At 37.4% G+C, this 21,139-nt stretch overlaps 1 protein-coding gene across 1 annotated transcript in view; it reads right to left on the reverse strand.

Annotated features, from left to right (window-relative positions):
- Nucleotides 1-21,139, reverse strand: part of herc3 (HECT and RLD domain containing E3 ubiquitin protein ligase 3) — a 30,023-nt gene that overhangs the window by 3,122 nt on the left and 5,762 nt on the right. Inside the window, exons 4-24 of the mRNA XM_052137194.1 lie at nt 20,941-21,017; nt 19,368-19,589; nt 19,040-19,131; nt 18,542-18,672; nt 17,887-18,041; nt 17,486-17,559; nt 16,922-17,046; nt 16,313-16,372; nt 14,395-14,506; nt 14,020-14,209; nt 12,791-12,954; nt 12,561-12,674; nt 12,058-12,081; nt 11,894-11,983; nt 11,621-11,791; nt 9,222-9,365; nt 7,557-7,723; nt 3,142-3,205; nt 1,917-1,999; nt 924-1,107; nt 507-609 (exon numbers count right to left, since the gene is read on the reverse strand). Of these exons, the coding sequence (XP_051993154.1) occupies nt 507-609; nt 924-1,107; nt 1,917-1,999; nt 3,142-3,205; nt 7,557-7,723; nt 9,222-9,365; nt 11,621-11,791; nt 11,894-11,983; nt 12,058-12,081; nt 12,561-12,674; nt 12,791-12,954; nt 14,020-14,209; nt 14,395-14,506; nt 16,313-16,372; nt 16,922-17,046; nt 17,486-17,559; nt 17,887-18,041; nt 18,542-18,672; nt 19,040-19,131; nt 19,368-19,589; nt 20,941-21,017 (2,546 nt within the window). The remainder of the gene's footprint in view (nt 1-506; nt 610-923; nt 1,108-1,916; nt 2,000-3,141; nt 3,206-7,556; nt 7,724-9,221; nt 9,366-11,620; nt 11,792-11,893; nt 11,984-12,057; nt 12,082-12,560; nt 12,675-12,790; nt 12,955-14,019; nt 14,210-14,394; nt 14,507-16,312; nt 16,373-16,921; nt 17,047-17,485; nt 17,560-17,886; nt 18,042-18,541; nt 18,673-19,039; nt 19,132-19,367; nt 19,590-20,940; nt 21,018-21,139) is intronic.

Here is a 21,139-nt window from a genome sequence, read left to right on the forward strand (position 1 = left end):
AGCAGCCGGTACAAAGTTTTCCTGAATATTTGCCCTGGCGAGTTATTACAAACCATCAAAACAAACACAAAATGTTTTTGTGTGTTTTTTAAAATGAAGTCACACCCGCTCATTCTTCGATTTCATAGGAAGTATGCAGGGGCCTTAACACTTCAGTATATACTTTATATGTAATTATTTAAGGAGCTCAGTCGTTCAATCTTACATATTAAACAAATTAGTATTTCACATGTCTGATATACGTTTAAATTATTAAATGTTTTTACAAAAAGTTTGGTCTAATACAGTTTGGCACGTTTTTGTAATTTCGCACATTAGCATCAACTAAAATACGTTATTTTCGTCGAATAAAAGGATACGCCATTTCAAGTGTATAATTGACTAAAATGAATGAACAAGACGAAATACTGACTAAATTCAAAGGACATGTTGGTCAAAAGACAAATAATTATGACTAAAATTAAGATTCAAAGCCACTAGAAATCATGCGATTGTCTCTGACTTACATAAGAACTGTTTCTTTTTCTCTAAAGGGAAGTCATGAAACACCTCCCAGAACATCCTCACTGTCGTGTGGGAGGCAGAGAACTCGCCCTTGTATGTGGCGTTCTGGAAGAAAGAAATTAAATATAAAGGTCTTGGAAGGTAAAAACAAATGCCACTGGTTTGTTTAGCTGACAATATATATATATATATATATATTATTCTATTGGTTTGAAGGGTGTGTATTCAGTGGGTGGGATGGGATCTGTGTTTACCAAGTGTAACCCCACATCGCACTCTTTGGCATTCTGACATTTCTTTTAACTTACTTCAAGTTGACTTTGCCTAAACTCAAAGCATATACCATCAATTACTCCTGTTGTGTTGATTTACGGTGGCTCAAAAACTGAAACCACAGTTGTATGTATAAAGAGCCCCACCTTCTCCATTTCCTCCCAGTTGTAGTTGTTGTTGCCCACCACCATGGCCATGAGCTCAGAGGGCTGGAAGAGAGAAAGGATCTCCCCACCACAGACCTTCAGGAAACCGCTGGAGAAGGCCGAATACTGCTCCCGAACGGAGTCACTAAACACATACTTCAGATACGCCTGAACAAACTCCTTCCTGTGAGAGGAACACACAAAAACACATTTAGTTTTGTATAGAATGTGACATTAATGTTCTTAGCAGACTTCTTGTCAAAGTGACTAAGACACCGTCCACACTAATCCGTTGAAGGTTAAAAACCATCCACAGTGGAACAGATTTTGACTTTCGAAAATGCTCTACATAACCTCATAATTTGAACAACGACGACGTTAGGAAACTGGGTTTATATAGCTTTTCATTGGCAGCAAAGAATAAATATAAATAGCAGTATGTAATTTCACTTCATTCTCAACCCACTTTCCGATGTCCGCTTTATTGTTTTCCTGAAATGCACACTTAAACTTGGCCACACGTACATCGAGAAGGTTTGCATTCACATGGTTTGTCTGGAATTGCATTTAAGTCTCATCTGTTTTTACAGCATCTGTAATCTTGCAATTCTGCTCCCTCCTGTGCACTCTGACACCACACACACACACACACACACACACACACACACGTAGTGTTTCCATGTTTTATGGGGACTTTCCATAGACATAATGGTTTTTATACCGTACAAACTTTATATTCTATCCCCTAAACCTAACCCTACCCCTAAACCTAACCCTCACAGAAAACATTCTGCATTTTTACATTTTCAAAAAACATAATTTAGTATGATTTATAAGCTGTTTTCCTCATGGGGACCGACAAAATGTCCCCACAAGGTCAAAAATTTCGGTTTTACTATCCTTATGGGGACATTTGGTCCCCACAAAGTGATAAATACACGCTCACACACACACACACACCCACCACTGGCTTGATACTGCACAGAGTCACACCTGTTTGTCTTGTCCACAGCGATGGTTTTCCCTCCCTGTACCAGCTCTTTCACCTCCGTGATCCCATAATACTCTCTTGTGATCTGTGGAGACAGAGACAGATTATGGATTCATTTTTGTAAATCAATTCTTTTGATTTTCCCTTTCAATTAATCTTTTCCTTCATTTCGAAACGCTGATTTCAGCAATAAGTGTTTATGGAAGTCACGGGTGGCATTTTCTGTTTTTAAGTGTTTTCGTACAAAATAAAAATATTGCTGTTCGTTAACTTGTATTGTTATTTTGGTACATATAAATAAATATGGTCAAATATTCACTTAATGAAAAACTAGTAGTCATTTTTATTGTTTTTGTGTTTTACTTCAATAAATGCAATAAATGATTTATATTGGTACATTTAAATAAACATGATCAAATATTGTTCCTTGTGTTCACTAAAAAATGTATAGAATCGAAGAAAATAAATATTTATTTACTTTTTATATTCGATTACAATTTTTTCCGATATTTAATTATGTATTGTATTTTACTTCTGACGATAAATATTTTATATTAATACTAAATATGATCAAATATTCCTCCTTGTGTTAACAGTTGAATTTTTTTTTTTTTTTTACTTCTTTATTTTTTCATTATTGTTTTATTCTTATTATTTGTTGTAGTACTTTGTTGAAAGGAATATTTGACATTGGTACACATTAATACAAATTATCAAATATTCTTCCTGTTGTTCACTTGGTGAAAAACTGTTTTATAATCTATAGAATTTTTTTTTTACTTCTTTATATTTTTTATTATTTATTTATTATTATTTGTATTTTCTATTTATTGTATTTTACTTAATGCAATAAATATTTTATATTTGTACAAATAAACATTATTAAATATTATTCTTAGTGAAAACAAGTTTAAGAATCAAACCTTTAAAAAAAGTTTTTCCTTTTTTTATTTGACTTATTTTTATTATTTATAGTATTTTACCTCATGCAATGAAAATTTAACTTTATCAATTTAGCAGAAATGGCACCATCGCTAACAGATTTTAATTTCTGAACGCTAAACAACTCTGGTACTGTGTTGGGTCTCCACTTCATGTCCAATGTAAAATCTGGGTAATGAAGCAAAAGTTGAGAACCAATAATATATAATATGAGTTCCAGTTATCAATGTTGCAGCATGTTCATGTTTTGTGAAGTTATGTTTACATTGGTGTCTGGCAACTTACTGCAAAGTTCAGACAGAAGGTCTCCTCAACATCTCCCTCAAACTCCAGAAGCTGCTGAAGACTCCTGCGGACAGATCGAGAGAAACATTAAGAGGTAATAACAAGAACAATCAGATTTTTTACATTTAGGGTGCTCTGAAAGGTTGCTAGCTGGTTGCTTACTGGCCCAAGAATGATGATAAGAATCTATGATATTCCTATAATAACTCCATTAGCAATTTGTGCTCATTTTTACTTTCACAGACGAGCACACCAAACATCATTTTCTCTTTTTATCTCTGCAGTCATCGGCAGGCATTTAACCGTCATCTAATCAAAATCGAAAAGCTCACCAGCTGCAGGTTATAACACCAAACCCCTGGATTACTCGAGCTGGGACAAGAACATTTTATAACAAATGGCCATTTTTTCCCCATGAAAATATAAACCCTTTATGTAAACATGATGTTTGCTGGAGCCTTCTCCAATAATAAACGAAAATCAGAGGCCTGTGTAATTCAGAAAATATGTCCTCATAACAGGACTTGAGTCAGTGGGAGACTGATATTTCCCCCCAGGATTCAGGACAGACGCCAGCCTAATCAGCCTCACTATGGCCCGAAACACTGTATTTAAGACAAGTATGTGAAATCAAACACTTCTACATACACAAACTCGATTTCATGCAAGCAATGTATGTAGTATGTGTTGCATTCTCAGCATTGCCACAAGGGTCACATGCTCCAGAGCCCCAAACCCTCAGGGGTCCCAAGTAGGAAATCCGTCATTTAATCAACCACTAAATTCAGTTTAGTTCCATTTAATTTTTTTAGTTTATTCAGCATTTTTAGTAAGTGTTGGAGTAATTACTTATGAGTGCACGGTATCCCAAGTAGAGTGCAACAGTCTGGTTACAGAAGAAAAAAATCCCGTTCATTTGTTGATTCATTGATTTTTAACGATAACTTATAAACTTTTAAAGACAGACCTACTGTGAGCGCTGAAGCTGTTAATCGACGTTATATGCTTCTATTGAAGCCATCAGTCCATTTTGTGTTTTACTTAATTTTATGAAAAATCATGTTTGATATTGAAATAATGTTTTTGGTAAAGAACTACACTACCCATGATCCTAAAGAGATCCACCAATCAAAGAGTTGCAGCAAACGAGCTCTGCAGCGACCGCCCACTTCCATGACACTATGCGAAAGACGCAACCAAGTCCGTCTCCCTACAATCTATTTTTTTTCATAGTTTTTAATTCGGCTACATTAATCGCAGTGCTTCATGGGATTGTAGTTCATACTTTTTCTCCTCCAAAAGTGTGCGGGCACTCTTGCGCGACTATCACGATGTAATACCCTGCTCCGCCACTGATACAACTTTTGTCTGATGTCACAAAACATGATAGCCCTTCCTCTCTAACCTCATGTTTTCAATCTAGAATGTACTAGAGGTAGTTCGATGTATCGGTTTAACCGATTAATCAGTGATTTGTTGATTTTTGGAACTATCAGTTATCTGCCAAAATCTATGCCAATAGTGGCTGATTAGTTTAGTTTTATCCAGCCAGTTTCCTCAGTGGCCTTTTGTGTTTAGGGCTTGTTTTATAGTTAAAAGTCCCACTTTATGCACCAAATCTTTATTTTTCCAATTATTATCTTGGTTAAACAATAAACTACATCTGGGATTTTATTAATTTTGGTCTCTTGTAGCCTCAATGCCTGTGCATGTCATAGTATATTTAAATAGAGTTTAAAAACTACTCGGTCAAGTAATCGGTTATCTGCCTTTTCCACCACCTTAGTAATAGGTATCGGAGTAGTGGTGGCGTAGTGGGCTAAAGCACATAACTGTTAATCAGAAGGCTGCTGGTTCGATCCCCATAGCCACCACCATTGTGTCCTTGAGCAAGACACTTAACTCCAGGTTGCTCCAGGGGGATTGTCCCTTTAATAAGTGCACTGTAAGCCGCTTTGGATAAAAGCGTCTGCCAAATGCATAAATGTAAATGTATCGTCAAAATCCACTATCTGTCAACCTCTAGTATGTACTGCCCTTTGTTAATAATATCAAATCCCATGCTACATTGGCAAAGGAGCTCTGCAGCAACCACCCACTCCCATGAAGCAGTGCGAAAGACGCAACTCAGTCTCTGACCTTTGTGCACAATCAAATCAACCACTATGGCACTAAGACAAACTGGTTGGCTTTGCTATATTTGTTGATGCTGGTCTTAAAGTCCCTCTCAAGTCACTGATTTAACCCCTAAAAACTCATTTTGTTAATCAAAATTATTTAAAAGTTAAATTTAAAATATTTAAAAGATTTTCCATGAAAATAATCCCTTCATGCCATAAAATGGCTTAGATGTAACTCTACACCTTTGCCTCATTAAGTATGCGTGGATCTATGAATATGCAAATTAGTCCACGCCTCCATCTCCACTCACACCTGCACTGCTCGCCTGCAGCTTGGACTTCCTACTCGCCTTCAACTCTGTTCAGTGTTCACTGTAAAAGTACTAAACGCTACACTATGGCAAATGCTAATATTGGAGTAATTCAGCAATATGCGTTTCAACTGGAAACCGATTCTGAAGAAGAATAGCGAATACGTTATCAAACAGCTAATAATGACAAACCTTGTACCTGTTCGCCACCTCAAGATAGCTACCTTGTAAAGATAAACATCCAGATATGCTGTTAGGAAGAATTGCTTTGAACACCATAGAAAGACTCTGGAGAAAGACATATATCTCATTATAACTAACATTGCCCTTATACAATGTATTTTTTGAGTAACGTTTGCCGTAACTTTCTTCGTCAACATACCCAACCCATATGAAATTTCCTGTCAGCATTTGACATGTACCATTGTGTAACTTGGCACTCTAACATTGGCTAACTTTATCTTGCATGCAGCATATTTGTTGGACACAGTCAACGGATAAAACACAAGAAAAATAAACTTACCGGTTGACCAACATGTTGGCTCGTACTCTCTGTGTCCCCAAGATAAACTGATGGAACCACGTTGGGCTTCAATATAAGTTTAGTGGCAAACCCCATCTGTTTTTTGGTAACATTTTCAAAACAGTTCTCTGGAAAATGACTACTGCTAAGTTTTGCTGGGACATTTCCTGAATAAACTGCTTCTATTTATCTCAGATTTTCAGAGCCTTTGGTAATACATGAAGGCTCACCATTTGTCCTTTCGCAACATTGCAATCGAAAACATTAGCTACACCTGGCTTCTCCTGATACCCCTTGCTTCACCGTAGTGTATGCTATTGATATGGAAAGCCAGACCCCGCAAGTTGATGGGATTGGTTCCTTAGGTATGTGACGTATGAAACCCTGGCTATCTGAATCCATGTTTTTGAGACTTTCTTTGGTACACTGCAGATCCAAGGCGAAAATGCTCAGCCATGGTGTTGACTGCTGATTTCACTCATGGTATGTCTTCTAGCATATAAAAAACACCATATGGACATGTAAACAACGTTAAAAACTTGAGGGGGTCTTTAATTGCCTATACCGTGCCCACTGATGGTTTCTTTCATAAGTTGATATTATTCAGAAACTATGTGAGGATCAGCCTTGAGCCCGGCAACAGAAAACATGATTACAGACTTGGGTTGGCCACCAGCTCTGGACTGGTTTTCTCTCCTGCTTTCTGCAACCAATTAGTTTCCTGCTGATGACTCACAAACTCTAACAGTTTAAAAGCTTTTTGGGTGGCTTGTGATTGCGTTACATTAAAAAAAAAAAAACAGTTTATGTAACTCCATGGCAAATGACACAAAATTACAGCAAAAAAGGTGAAACTGTTTTAAAAGGGTCCTCTTCTCTGGTTGATGTAGTATGTTTAGAACAATAAAGCCTTGAGGGTCAGAGGAACTTTCAGCTAATGAGGGTTGGGATATAATGGTCTGCAGAATCTCTCTGTGGACAGCCGAGCTGATTTGATTAGGGACTGATGGCTTTTAGTGAAAAAACAACAACAAAATGAGCTAACGTGCTTGGTAGTACAAGTATACAGTAGGTACAGACAATACCCGAAGCAAAAAAGTTCTGTTTTTGAAGGGATAGTACAGCCAAAAATGACAATTCTGTCAATATTTAGGGGCTGTTCACACTATTTTGCATCGGTCTACCCTGTTTTTATTTCTTTCTTGTGCAAACATGCACTAGGCAGAAGTTATGGACCATTGCGATCACGTAGGAGTACCATGTTTCTTTGGACGCTGTTTCAAGTTAAAAATAACTTCTTTTAAAAACCCAACTTGAGAAACCTTTGTTCCACTGTGTCGAAGCTTATTTTAGCACAAAAAAGCTTTCAGTCTGAACAGCCCCTTGTATCGTCATATCCAAGCTGTATGACTGTGAGATTTTCAAAAGGATGATGGAACATGAAAGTGTTGTGTGCTATACCTGCCCTCTGTAGGAGAAAGCTCTTTCAGGTCCACAAGAGTGGGTGAAACATCCAGAAGCTTCTTGTAGAGCACGAGGGGGAAGTGTAGGTCGACCACAGTTGAGTTATAAATAGCCAAACCACAAATTATCCCAATCAGGTGGAACCAATTGTGCTCCACAAAACACTGCAATGCAAATAAGCAAACTTGATATTAAATGATTTATTTATTTATTAAAATTTTCATTTACATTTGATGAATTTAAGTATATTATTATAATTTATATTAAATATATTATAAATAAAGATTTTAGGGCCTGGGTAGCTCAGCGAGTATTGACACCAACTACCATCTCTTGAGTCACGAGTTCGAATCCAGTGTGTGCTGAGTGACTCCAGCCAGATCTCCTAAGCAACCAAATTGGCCCGGTTGCTAGGGAGGGTAGAGTCACATGGGGTAACCTCCTCGTGGTCATGATTAGTGGTTCTCGCTCTGAAAGTTGTGCGTGGATCGCGTAGAATAGCATGAGCCTCCACATGCTGCAAGTCTCCGCGGTGTCATGCACAACATGCCACGTGATAAGATGTGCGGATTGACGGTCTCAGAAGCGGAGGCAACAGAGACTTGTCATCCACCACCCGGATTGAGGTGAGTAACCGTGCCACCACGAGGACCTACTAAGTAGTGCGAATTGGGCATTCCAAATTGGGAGAAAAGGGGATAAAAATAAAAAATATTAAAAATAAATAAAGATTATACATTTATTAAAGCAATGGATAATCTTGATATTTTTTCACAAACTGTGTGATGAAAAATGTATTTGCGTAATAATTAAAGGAATTTAAAAATTCCCATCCATGTTGGAGTAACACACATCATTTAAAAAGTTATAAATGTAATAAACTGGAATTATTATTAATAATAATAATTCCATACAAAGCTCATTAAACTTTGCATTTGAACTCCACAAAACACTGCAATGCAATAAGCATGAATAAATTAAAAAAAACTAAATATATCAGCGCAAATCTTTCATTTGAGAACTTATTTTGCATTATGATATAAAATATATTATTATAAATAAAAATGTTATATCTATTAAAGCAATGGATAATCTTTATAATTTTTCACATGAACGGTGTAATGGAAATGCTATTTGGGTAGTAATTAAAAGAATTTTAATATTCACACCCATGTTGGAGTAAACCTTCTAATTTATAAAAGTTATAACTGTAATCAAGTTAGTATACTAATAATAAACTCATCTTCCTTCCTTAAACAAAGCACATTAAACTTTGCCATCATGTATAGAATAATGTGTAGCTCTCATTACTAGCATCATCTCTGATCCCTCCTACAGTATTTTGTAGGTCATTCACAAATCCTGCATGATCATCGTGTTGACAGCTGAGCTAGGAAAAATCTCTCAAAAGCACAGGCCTGATTAACAAGATCTGTTAATATTCTCAATCACACAGCAACTTGTCAGTCAGGCTTTAAATAAAACAATCAACTAATATTACGGTAACTTGAAAGGCCTTTGGCGTACACGGAGTATACAATAAAATTATTTTGGAACTAATTTTGTTTTGGTCTGCAAATGAATTGCATTTTTTTTTTACATGTAATATACAGTAAATAAGCTTCTGTTGGATTTTAGGAGTAAAACGAAGGCCAAACTCACTTTGTCAGAGAACCAGAGTAGATTGGACTCTGTGTACTGTGTGAACATGCCATAGACGGGATCCATCAGCTCTTTGAGCAGGAGTAAGAAAAACTCCTTGGTGACTCCTCCAGCATCTACTGCTTCCTCTCCATCAAAGATGACCTACAATCATCAAAAACATTGCATATTAGAAACAAGTATTTTGTAAAGGTACAGACTGCTATTTGGAATTATACACTAGTCTGTCACAGCACCTCAGAAAATAGTGTCTCATAAATTTCCTCACAAGCAACATGTATTTTAGATTCAATACCAACTAAACTCTTAAAAGAGGTGTTCTCTATAATCCCAGAACCTCCTCTTAGTATTATTAACTCCTCGCTATCCTTAGGATATCTCCCAAGAAACTTTAAAATGGCAGCTGTCAAAACTCTTATTAAGAAGCCACAGCTTGATCCTGGAGAATTGGCTAATTATAGACCGATTTAAAATCTCCCATTTATGTTGAAAATACTAGAAAAGCTAGTGTCCTCTAATCTATGTTAATTTCTACAGAGAAATAGTATATATGAACAATTTCAGTCAAGATTTATGCCCCATCACAGTACAGAAACTTATCAGAGTTACAAATAACTTGCTCTTATCATCTGACCGTGGCTGCATTTCTCTTCTAGTCCGTTTAGATTTCAGTAATGCCTTCGACAACATAGATCAAAACATTCTCCTGAATAGGCTGGAGAATTATGTTGCATTTGTGGACATGAATTAGCATGGTTTATGTCCTATTTAGCAGACCGCTACCGCTTTGTTGGTTTAAACGAGGAATTGTCAAATTAAACTAAAGTTAAGAATGGAATACCACAGGGATCAGTTTTAGGGCCTTATCAGGAATTGTGGAATAAGGTTCCACTGCTATGTCGATGATACCCAACTTCATATTTCTTCGAAACCCAACAAAATTTCACAATTCTCCAAATTAGCAGAGTGTATTAATGAAATCAAAGATTGGAAGTCCTTCTACTAAATTCCAACAAAACAGAGGTACTAATCATTGGACCAAAAACCTCTAAAAATAAGCCGCTAAAATACAATTTAACTCTTGATGGATGTACTTTAGCGTCGTCTTCAACAGCGAAGAACTTAGGTGTACTATTTGATACCAATCTGTACTTTGAAAATCTTTAATGCACCTCACTTATCTCTACCTGCATCACCTTGGTCTATTGATGGACTACATTTTTGAATGTATTACTTAGACTATCAATGAAAAGCCTTGATCTTCCAACTAACAATGGACAATTCATCTATGTTAACTTCTGCAGTTATTCCAGGATGGACTTCAAAGACATTAGTTGTTGGGGGTCTAGGAAGCTCAGCAAGTAAAAACAATGACTACCACACCTGGAGTCGCGATATCGAAACAAGGGCTTGCTGAGTGACTCAAGCAAGGGTCACTATAATGTGGTTCTCGCTCTCGGTGGGGTGTGTGGTGAGTTGGGAGACATAGCACGTGTGGAGGCTTCACGCGGTTCTCCGCGGTAACGGAGATGTGATAAGATACATGGACTGACGGTCTCAGACGCGGAGGCAACTGAGATTTGTCCGCCACCTGGATTGAGACGAGTCACTATGCCACCATGAGGACTTAAGAGTGCATTGAGAATTGGGCATTCCAAATTGTGTGGTAAAAAGACATTAGTCCTTACTCTTACAATATATACAAAATCTTTTTATAAACAACAGCTCTTAAAACTTACTTTTAGAGCTTTTAAAACTTTTTCAACCATGACTTGAATTACACACACAAAAACAGACCCACACAGAGCCTGGTTTCTCCCAAGGTTATTTTTCTCTATTATCTACATTGGCTTGCTCACTGGGTTTCTAAATACAATTTTTATTTACTTATTTATTTTTTATACACAATTTACAATAATATTTTAATCAAACTACACAATGATGACTCTAAGACATTATAGATATTAGTTTCATTTTCTGATAAACCATGATTTTCTGTAAAGCTGCTTTGAAACGATGTGTGTTGTGAAATGCGCTATCAAAATAAAATTGACTTGCTAAAGAAGAGGCTTTCTATAAATAAAATTCAACATAACATGGCATTGTTTTTGAACATGCCTTCTGTTATTCTGGCATCACTGTATTCAGATTTTCCTGACCCTAAACAACACACAAAACTAAAACAAACTGTGGTCGGTCGCTTTACTTGTTGGCCTGATAGTCTTCCTGTCCTAGGGGGAGGTTCTTGGCTAGAGTAAGCAAAAATTTTGACCTGATTTGATTCCAATAGTCTGAAAGATCATTTCTATGGTAATTTTCCAATGGAGGCGAGGTCAATTAAGGCTTCTGACTTGGTCCTTAGGATTGTGCATTGGGATCTGCATTAGATGAGGACTAACCTTAAGTGGCTTCTTCAAGTCTAAGTCATTGTAGACCGTAAGCTCCCGCAGAGCGTCGCTCACTAAATGGTTTCTCCGTACGTGGAGCACAATGAAAGGATTCCTCGCCAGCAAAGGCTCCATGGTCAAGAGCATGAAGACATTGTGCAAGTTAGCGCCGCTTACCGCCATCTTAACAATGACAAAACAAATCAAAACTTATTGAAGGAACTGTAAAAGATATTAACATAGGCAGTAAATTTACAGTGTGCATCAACATATTTGCATAGTAACCTGCATTTGCAGCTCAGCATCTGTTTGAAGCACGGTTGTCTTGGCTTGCGCGTTCAATATGAACGGATAGGCACATAACGTGAAAGAACTCTGGGAAATAAGATTGAAATGAGAAGAACATAGACTACATTCAACTACATGGAACTACATTCAAATAAACATACCTGCACTGGAGGGTATTGCATTTTCTGTAAGAAAAACCAACAAAACATATTACATTTTAATGCATTTTTACTTTTCAGCTTGTATTAAGCAAGTTGTGAACGGTTAATGGTCTGCACTTATATAACGCTTTTTTTTTTTTAACCTTAGTTGTTACCAAAGCACTTTACACTGTGTCCCAATCACCCATTCACACTCACACTCATACACCAATGGCCACAGAGCTGCCATGCAAGCCGCTAGCCTGCCATCGGAAGCAACTTGGGGTTCAGTGTCTTGCCCAAGGACACTACGGCATGTGGAGTCGTGTGTCGAACCGCCAACCCTGTGATTGGCAGCCGACCCGCTCTACCACCTAAGCCACAGCCGCCCCATTAGTGAAACGTTATAAGAATAGATTAAGTTATAAAAGTGATAGCACATTTTTTATAATACAATGGGATCCAACTGACACATCCACTTCAAATTCTACATTAAAATAGCTATACAAGCAAAATTTACGCACAATATCTGTTTTCCGCAGAAACCATTTGAGGTAGTCTTCCTGGATGTCCACCAGGCTGGAGATATCAGGGATGTAGAAGTGATTGTAATCCACACGATGGGCCTTCAAGTTCACCTACAGCAAAGTATTGCTAACACAGCTGCAGTTTATCATTCAACAACACAAGTTAATGTAACCTTTTCTGTAAAAACATGAAAAACACGTTTTGTACTGTCAACTTTTCGTCGCACCTTGTGCAGTTTTTCCAGCAGTCTCAGTGCTGCACTGATGTAGCTCTCCAGAAACACCGGCATTAAAAGAGCTTTACCACCAGTCAACAAAAACACAACTATGCTTTTATACATCTCTACTAGTCTGGAGAACATCTCACAATCCACCAGAGACCACCAGTTATCTGAAAGACAAAAGTAGAGAAATATTGTTTCCAATGATATTTCTGTCCTTGAGATATACTAGGTTGATCTTCAAAATCAGTTATGAGGTGCTAGTCAGCAAGACACTGTGGGGTGTGACCACAATCTTATATATCGAGGCATAAGTAATGTTATGTATAATGGTTAAGATAAATACCATGATATAGTCAGGGGTTAAATTGGGAATTTGGAAGGGGGGAGGGGTTGAACCCTAAAATCGGGTGGTGATTCTGGATTCTAGTCTCCAAGGAAAGATACAATTGGACCAGAGCATACAAGCAATTGAATGGATTGACAAAGAAGCTGCCATTTAAAATGAAATGCATTCAAATTAATTTTACATCTTTTTTAATCAAAGATGTTAATCAGGACCGATATGGCCCATTTTAACCACTGGATATCAAGGTCATGCTGGATAAGGTTGGATTAAATGGAATTTTTTTTCATATTTCAATAAACTGGTCAAATAAAGTGCTGGTCCCTATTCTCTTTTTATGTGTGTGCGTGCGTGCGTGCGTGACGTGTAATTTGTAAAAAAAAAAATATTTTATTTATTTCTATTATTTTTAAGCCAAAAGTATACTTCGAATGTGACAAGAATTCTCGAACGCAAACCTGTCAAAGTATACTCTATTTGACGGTACACCCAAATGCAGGAGGTTGGCGCATACATGCTACGACTGCTATAAGACACTGGACTAGTTTTCACCTTCGTCTTCTGTTATTTACTGGCGATTGCATCTTCTTCTAATGCTTCTTCATGACAGCAAAGACTCAGCGGTGAGTGTTGCCACCTTGTGGAACAGCTCAAGGGCAGGCGCATGTGCATCCTGCGCGTTCAAAGACGCGCTGTTAGAAAAAACGGCCTACGCGTTCAGTGCTCGCATACTCTGTTGCACAAATTTGCGTAACACATACTGTACGTAAAATGTTCTATGTTGTCGAGTTGTATATAACGGCACACTGCCCCAATATAATAGATTTGCTAGGCAACAGGAACAGCATCGTCCATAATGGTGTTGCTAGGCATGTTGCTGATGTCATACCGAGCACTTTGCTGGGGTTGGCGTCCAGTCTGAGAATGGCCATGGCCAGAGGGATGGTGAGAGAGATGTAGTTTTTGGAGTCCTGGAGAGCGGGACATTCAGCCAGGATAAGGTAGATCCTCATGGCTTCCACGTCAGGAGGAGAGCAGGGCAGCTGAGGGATCAGCAGACTCTCAAAGCTTTTAGAGGCCTATGAATAAACAGTAGAGCTTTTATTATTATTGTTATTTTTTTTATTAATCACTGCCTTCTAAGTACACAGTTAACCACCCTTGTTAGTTTATACTCTGTCTGTTACTTTAAGTTTTATAAACTTAAATAATATAAATTATGAGCTGACTCATACATGTCATACAAAGACAGACAAACACACACCTGCTCCAGCATTCTAGAGAAGGCTGGTTTCATGAGCGTCTCAAACAGCAGTCTGACAGCATTGAAGTCGATGCCTGGGACTTTGGGGTTTGTTTTGAAATGACCGTCATCACTGTGAAAAGAAAAAGGTGAAAATGAACTTCCAAATACTGGTTGAAGCAAACTGTAGAGCCACAGATAGGATCTAATTTACTAAGATTGAAAACAATGTCTTCTCTTCAACTGCTGAATTCTTCAACATCAATTTAGAGCACCAATGTCATGGGTTCAATTCCCAGGAACACATAAACTAATAAAATGTATTCCCTGAATGCATTATGTATTCCTGTAAGTTACTTAGGATTTGCTAAACTGACCCATTCATTAACACCTAAATAGAGCATTAATAGAAACAGGTTAGATAAGATCAAGAAAGGCTCAACTTCATATCTAAAAAAACGTGTCAAATGGTTCTGAACTAGCTATGATGCATAGAACTGAAGGAGAAAGAAGTATTTCTCTCCGTTACTCGGTCACAAGGGATAAAGGAGTACATGCTGTGTGTAAACACAGAGGCAGAGCTGCAGGAGTTTAAGCCTGATTCTGATCCATGAACCAAAACAACACACACAACCTCACATGACCATATGAAGCAGGGCCAAAATTCTCCAAGTAACTCAGTTCACTCCGAGGCCATTCATGCTCTTATCTTCTAGAATAGGGAATAACTGAAATCTCCAAAATTGTGTGTCAAGATTACATTCTGAAACATAGTTCAAATCAGCATAACATTTAGACATCAATGACAGACCCCAAATCAGTTAAAGGCATGTTATTAATATGAGGTTAGTTCTAATAAGTTTTGATTCCATTTTATAATCTATCCAATTCAATCTAATCTGATTTGACTGATCCAATTCAATTTCATTTGAGTGAACCGATTTAATGCAGTACAATCCATTTCAGTTTGGTTTGACTGATCTGATTCAATCAATTAATTTCCATCCGATTCTATCAGACTCAATTTGATTCGATCGATCCGACTCTATTCAATCAGATTCCACTGGATTTCACATGCCTCAATTCCATTCAATCCAATCCAATTCTATTTTATCCAAATTTTTTATCTATTATTATCAATTCAATCAATTCTGTTAAATTCGTGTTTGAACTGATTTATTCAGTCTGATTAATTTAATTTGATTGAGCTAATTCAATAATATGCAAATGTATTCCATTTGTTATGATCTGATCCAATTTGATTTAATCTCATTTTATGTTCTATTTAATTCAATCAATTGAATTCAATCCAATCTGATTCAATTTGTTTCAAATCAATCTGATTCAATTTGATTTGTTTGAACCGATTTAAATCAACCCAATCCATTTCCATTTAATTTGACTCATCTGACTGAATTCAATCCAATCCAATGCAAATTTTTGCCCTAAATGGACTTCAACTCAGCAAAAGATTAAGAGTTCACTGAGTGCTACTGACTATGTCATCATGTGTTGCTCCAAACACCTGTTGACCCCGAGATGGGCCATGTGCACAGCAGCATTTTAACCAAATACACAAAATGCCATATTAAAATGGCAACCCATAATACCTCAGTCTGAATTCTAATGACACCAGTTGGGCCTTATGTAATCAGATAATCTTTTGAAATGTTTTTGCTGTGGTGCAGATTATGAACCGGGTTAGCAAGCAAGGATTCCTTGTTGGAAACTGCCACAATGAAATATGGCCTGCTTTTTTCTAGACAGGGTTGGAAACAAGGACAATTGTGTGTGTCTGGAAAAATTTGCCTAGTGACATAAAGCAGGAGTTGTCTAGTATGAAACTTTGCAGCTGTTTGAGTGGTCCCATTGTGACGACCATCTGATTACTGACATGAAAATGTGAGACAGGGTCACATGGAACATCTGATCTGCTCACCTTTTGTCCAAGAAGCTGGCATTCCAACATGCAGTTGAGGACAACAGGACTATGATGTCACTAGATGGGAGTCAACAGATTTAAAATCATGAATTAACTCTTTCTTAACTTACATCTGCATTAAAGACCGCATGAAATCAAAATTGAGCTCAGTAAGTTTCATTCATTTTCAACAATTTATTCTGAAGAAAATAAACGTTTGTTACTATAATCTTTCTGCAAGGCTGCGTGGGCAGAGAAAAAAAATTTTTGCAATTAAAAAAAAATAAAAAATATCCCGGACAAGCCCCCGATTACGTTATAACCCCATTTAGGGTGAGGGCACAACATAAAACTGCAACACAGAAAGATGTTACATGTTATACTCCCTCTACTCCAAATCTATGGATAAAATCATATCAAATAAAATAATAAAATTAAAAAAAAAATCCCACCCTACAATATTTTGTTTTATCACATTATGATAAATATCACATTATGGAAGGTAAATGCGTTGGAATGTTATGTTGACTTTAAATATTTTAAACTGTTCCATTTACAACTGTTTAACATTGAGAATATTTTGGTATAACAACTGTTGTCACTAGCCAGATAAAGAAACAAACTCACTTTGCTGTGTTTGAATCACTGTTTTCATGGAGCTTCATCCTCCAGGTATCCAGATTCTCCGAATTAATCAGAGCGATGCTTTTGGTCATATTCATAATGCGGAAATCCTCAGGACAACATGAACTCTGTTCAAAACACATACAAACACTTAAAAATCTTATATTATTACTAGAGCCCAAAATAAGCCGCAAACACAACAGAACTATTAATACTTGGTTTTAACACAAATTGTTCTTAAAAGTCTTGACAGAAACTAAATTAAGTGTATACAGCAACATTAGTCTTGTTTCGGTCATAAAAAGCCTTTAAATTGATGCTGTGGCACCCCTATGTGGATAAGAGACGGTACTGATCTCCTCACAGGCACCTGCTAATTCTCAAGTCCAAATCTAGATGATTTTTAATAGGTTAAATAATCATCATACACATAACACACTGCTGTAAGCAGGTACTGAATATAAATGCATATAAACGTTTTGAGGATATTATCTTGAGAAACACAGAGATTTGCATAAACATGTACTATCAATTCTATTGATACAATGGCTAAAGTGCCAAGGTTACCTCCTTGTTGGACAACAACAGGAAATTGTGATCGCCTCCACTGTGAACTTTACTGACGGTGTAGCACTCTGCTTCTGTAGAGAGATTATTTTTGCAGTTACATAATAACAAAACCAAGCAAACGACACTGTCTGTAGCATCGGTGTTATTCATTATTAAATCAGAAGAAATCATATTTTACAGATCTATGGGGGATCAAGTGTCACATTTTATTTAATGGCTGCACACCCACCTTAAACCAAGTAAACTCCAAAAGAATTAGAGCAATAAATTAGTGCTTAGTTAATATCTATAAATTTAGGCAAAGAGTAATCAACATGCGCCTTGATAATATCCTGATCATTTTAATCCACAAATATACTGCAATGTTTTGCAGTGGATAGTTTATCATATCTGCGTACTTGTGTGTATATTTTCAATGCAAAGGGGCTGGATGTTCCTGATGGGAAATGGGCTCTTGGCATATCCTCTTATTCCTGTACCCAGCTGGCCCTGATTGTTGCAGCCGAAAGTGAAAACCAGACCGGTGGAGGGCACAAATGCCAAGGTGTGATGCCTGCAAAGAGTAATATGCCATCAAACTTGCACATTTTGGAACTGATTCAAGCAGCCCAACACTTCTGATTATTTGTCACACGAGAATAGCTATCAGCCGATTCCAATAATTTCAAAGTATTAAATCTATATACTGTAATTGGCCTATATAAATATAAATCGCCAAGCCGATATATCGGTCAATCAGTAATCTGTTTTCTGATGAAGTTATGGCTATTCATCAACAAATAAAATGAGCATACAGCCTATACCAAGTTATATGTCAATTCCAATCATCTCAAAGTATTATATATATATATATATATATATATATATATATATATATATATATATATATATATATATATACACACACACACACACACACACACACAAATGGCAGACATAAATATAATTGGCCTAGCCAATATATCCATCAACCAGTTCATCTACAAATAAAATCAGCATATAACCAATATGAAACAGATAACTTTAACATTTTTGTCTTGTACATATACTGACCGTCCACAAGCGATCTGAGACACTTCAGTACCCATGAGCTCCATCACTCTGCGTGGAAGTGGCTCGTTGTTGGTGGAGTCATGGCCCAGCTGTCCTCTTAAACCGTTTCCAAATGTGAACAGACCCCCTTCCTGTATAAAACATGGCATGAGCAGGAATGCTTCAATGCTCAGGGTTGAAAATGGAAAATACGGTTTTATTTTGGGTGAATTCAGGTAAAATTACCACAATATCACCCTTTTTTTCTGTTATAATTAGAACAGCTTATCAGTTATAGCATATCTATGCTAACATTCAGAGTACTTCGACACCAGACTAGGACTGGGGATCGCCAATCTCTTAGCAAAAATGTTCATAAATCCAAAATGTTTGTTCAGAAAATCAATATACTTTATTCCTAAAGGCAATATAGTCAATCAGTCAAATGAGAACAGCAAGTCGAACTGAATATGTGTTTGTTTGAGCATGATGTATATAAAAAAAAAATCAGATGTGTACCTTAGTCAAGGCAGCGGTATGCTCATCTCCACAGCTGATGTACACAACCTTCTGTGAACGCAGGAACTTAATGTGGCAGGGAACAGCCCGGTCTATTAGATCACAGGCAAATGACAACATTATGTAACAGATGTATGGACTTTGGTTTGGCCTTTCCCAAATGATGAACTTGATGTGGACTTGCAGTATAGCGTGAGCATGGAACAATTCCTAGCACTGCTGAAGGACAAAATGCTGATAGCTAAAGGATTGGCCTTTGAAGGGTTTGAACTTTCTGGTTACCAGCACAGATCTCTAGGTTACATCAGTCACAGTTTGTGTGTCTTACCTTGCGAATCATTGAGCCCTAGTTGTCCAGCGCTGTTTTTCCCCCATCCAAACACAGCTCCAGAGAGGGACAAGGCAAAGCTGTGGTCTCCTCCAGTACTGATCTGAGCCAGCGGAATCCCACAGAGAGATTTGAGCGGTTGAGGAGACAGAGAGCTGGGCTCACTCTTCCCTAAACCCAACTGACCGCTGGAGTTCTCACCCCATACAAACAGCTGACCATCTGAGAAGAGGTAGACAATCAGGTCCAACAGAAAACCCCCCACTGTTGACCAATAACCAGAGGTGGAAATAATACTGAAATATCATACAAGTGAAAGTATTGTTACTTCCAAAAAATGTAGTGTGAGAAGAGTAAAAGTACCAGTCCTAAAACCTACTCAAGTAAGAGTAAAAGAGTAGCTAATTTAAAAGTACTCATGAGTAGTGAGTATTGAGTACTGAGTTGCGAAAGCTATACCCCGTATGCTTCAAAATGTAGCACACATACCGTACCGCGGAGGGAAAAACTGTTTGGTAAAGGGGCCACATCGGGCTTTAAAGGAATAATTCACTCAAATTTACTCACCCATATGCCCTCCCGGATGTGTATGACTTTCTTTTTTCAGCAGAACACAAATTAAGATTTTTAGAAGAATAGCTCTGCTGTTTTTGGGGATACACATTCTTGCATACGCCCCCTTCTGGGCAGAGAGAAGAATTTCTAGCAAAAACGTGCTTAAATATTGATCTGTTTCTCACCCACATCTATCATATCACTTCTGAAGTCATGGATTTAACCACTGGAGATGTATGGTTTATTTTTATGATGCCTTTATGTTCTTTTTGGACCGTCAACATTTTTTATTAAATTAAAATCGTGGTATGATATTGTGCGATTACTTAACCGCAAAGGGCTACGACAGTTTAATTAAATTAACAGATAAAACAAGCTGTTCGTTTGTTGCTGTTCAGAGATGTTCAAAGTCTATGCACGCTGCTCTATCCTGTCTGTATAAGCATTATTACAGTGTGTTCAGAGCGGTTCTGTGCTCCACAACTTCATCTCGTGCTCAGAAATGGCCCAAACATATTCTATGCATGTACGTGAATTCAGACGCACCTTGCAATGCAAGCTCGATTTCACACGTCATAGCGTTGTGAAATGTGTCAACGCTCAAATCATTACACAGCGTAAGTATGCGCTGCATTCTCAGCGTTGCCACAAGGGGCGCTAGAGTGGATTTTCTTCTTTCAATCAACAACTGTCATGTCGGACTCGGGCAGCAATTTGAGTTTAATCTTTTCGAAAAATGTATACAACTTTTTGTCCCCAGTCCATTCAAACGAACTTGTTTTTTCTCTATGTCTCTCCCCACTCCTCAACAATCGACTCATCTACCACATCCGGGCTGCATGCAAAAACGTAGGCAGCTGACTTGCTGCCTAATCAGTTAATATATTTTATAATATTATCAGCAAATATCACCATATATTTTACCATTGATTTTTGCCAATAACTGATAGCTCAAAAAGCAACTATCGGCACCAATTAATTGGCCTCTAATTAATACAACATAGGAATCTTGTCTTACCTTTTGAAAGTGCTATACAGTGCTGGTTGCCACACATTACTTGTGAGATTCGATGTTTGCACAGCTTTTTAATCAACCTAAATGGGACAAAGAAAAATAAAATACAGAGCTTATTAAAGTGGGCAAGCTCTGGAATTCATCCCCTTACAAAAAGCATCAAGTTCCCCAACTGCTAAATAACAGTACAATGAAACCACAT

The sequence above is a fragment of the Xyrauchen texanus genome, chromosome 11 (assembly GCF_025860055.1).
Source record: "Xyrauchen texanus isolate HMW12.3.18 chromosome 11, RBS_HiC_50CHRs, whole genome shotgun sequence".
NCBI classification, from domain to species: domain Eukaryota; kingdom Metazoa; phylum Chordata; class Actinopteri; order Cypriniformes; family Catostomidae; genus Xyrauchen; species Xyrauchen texanus.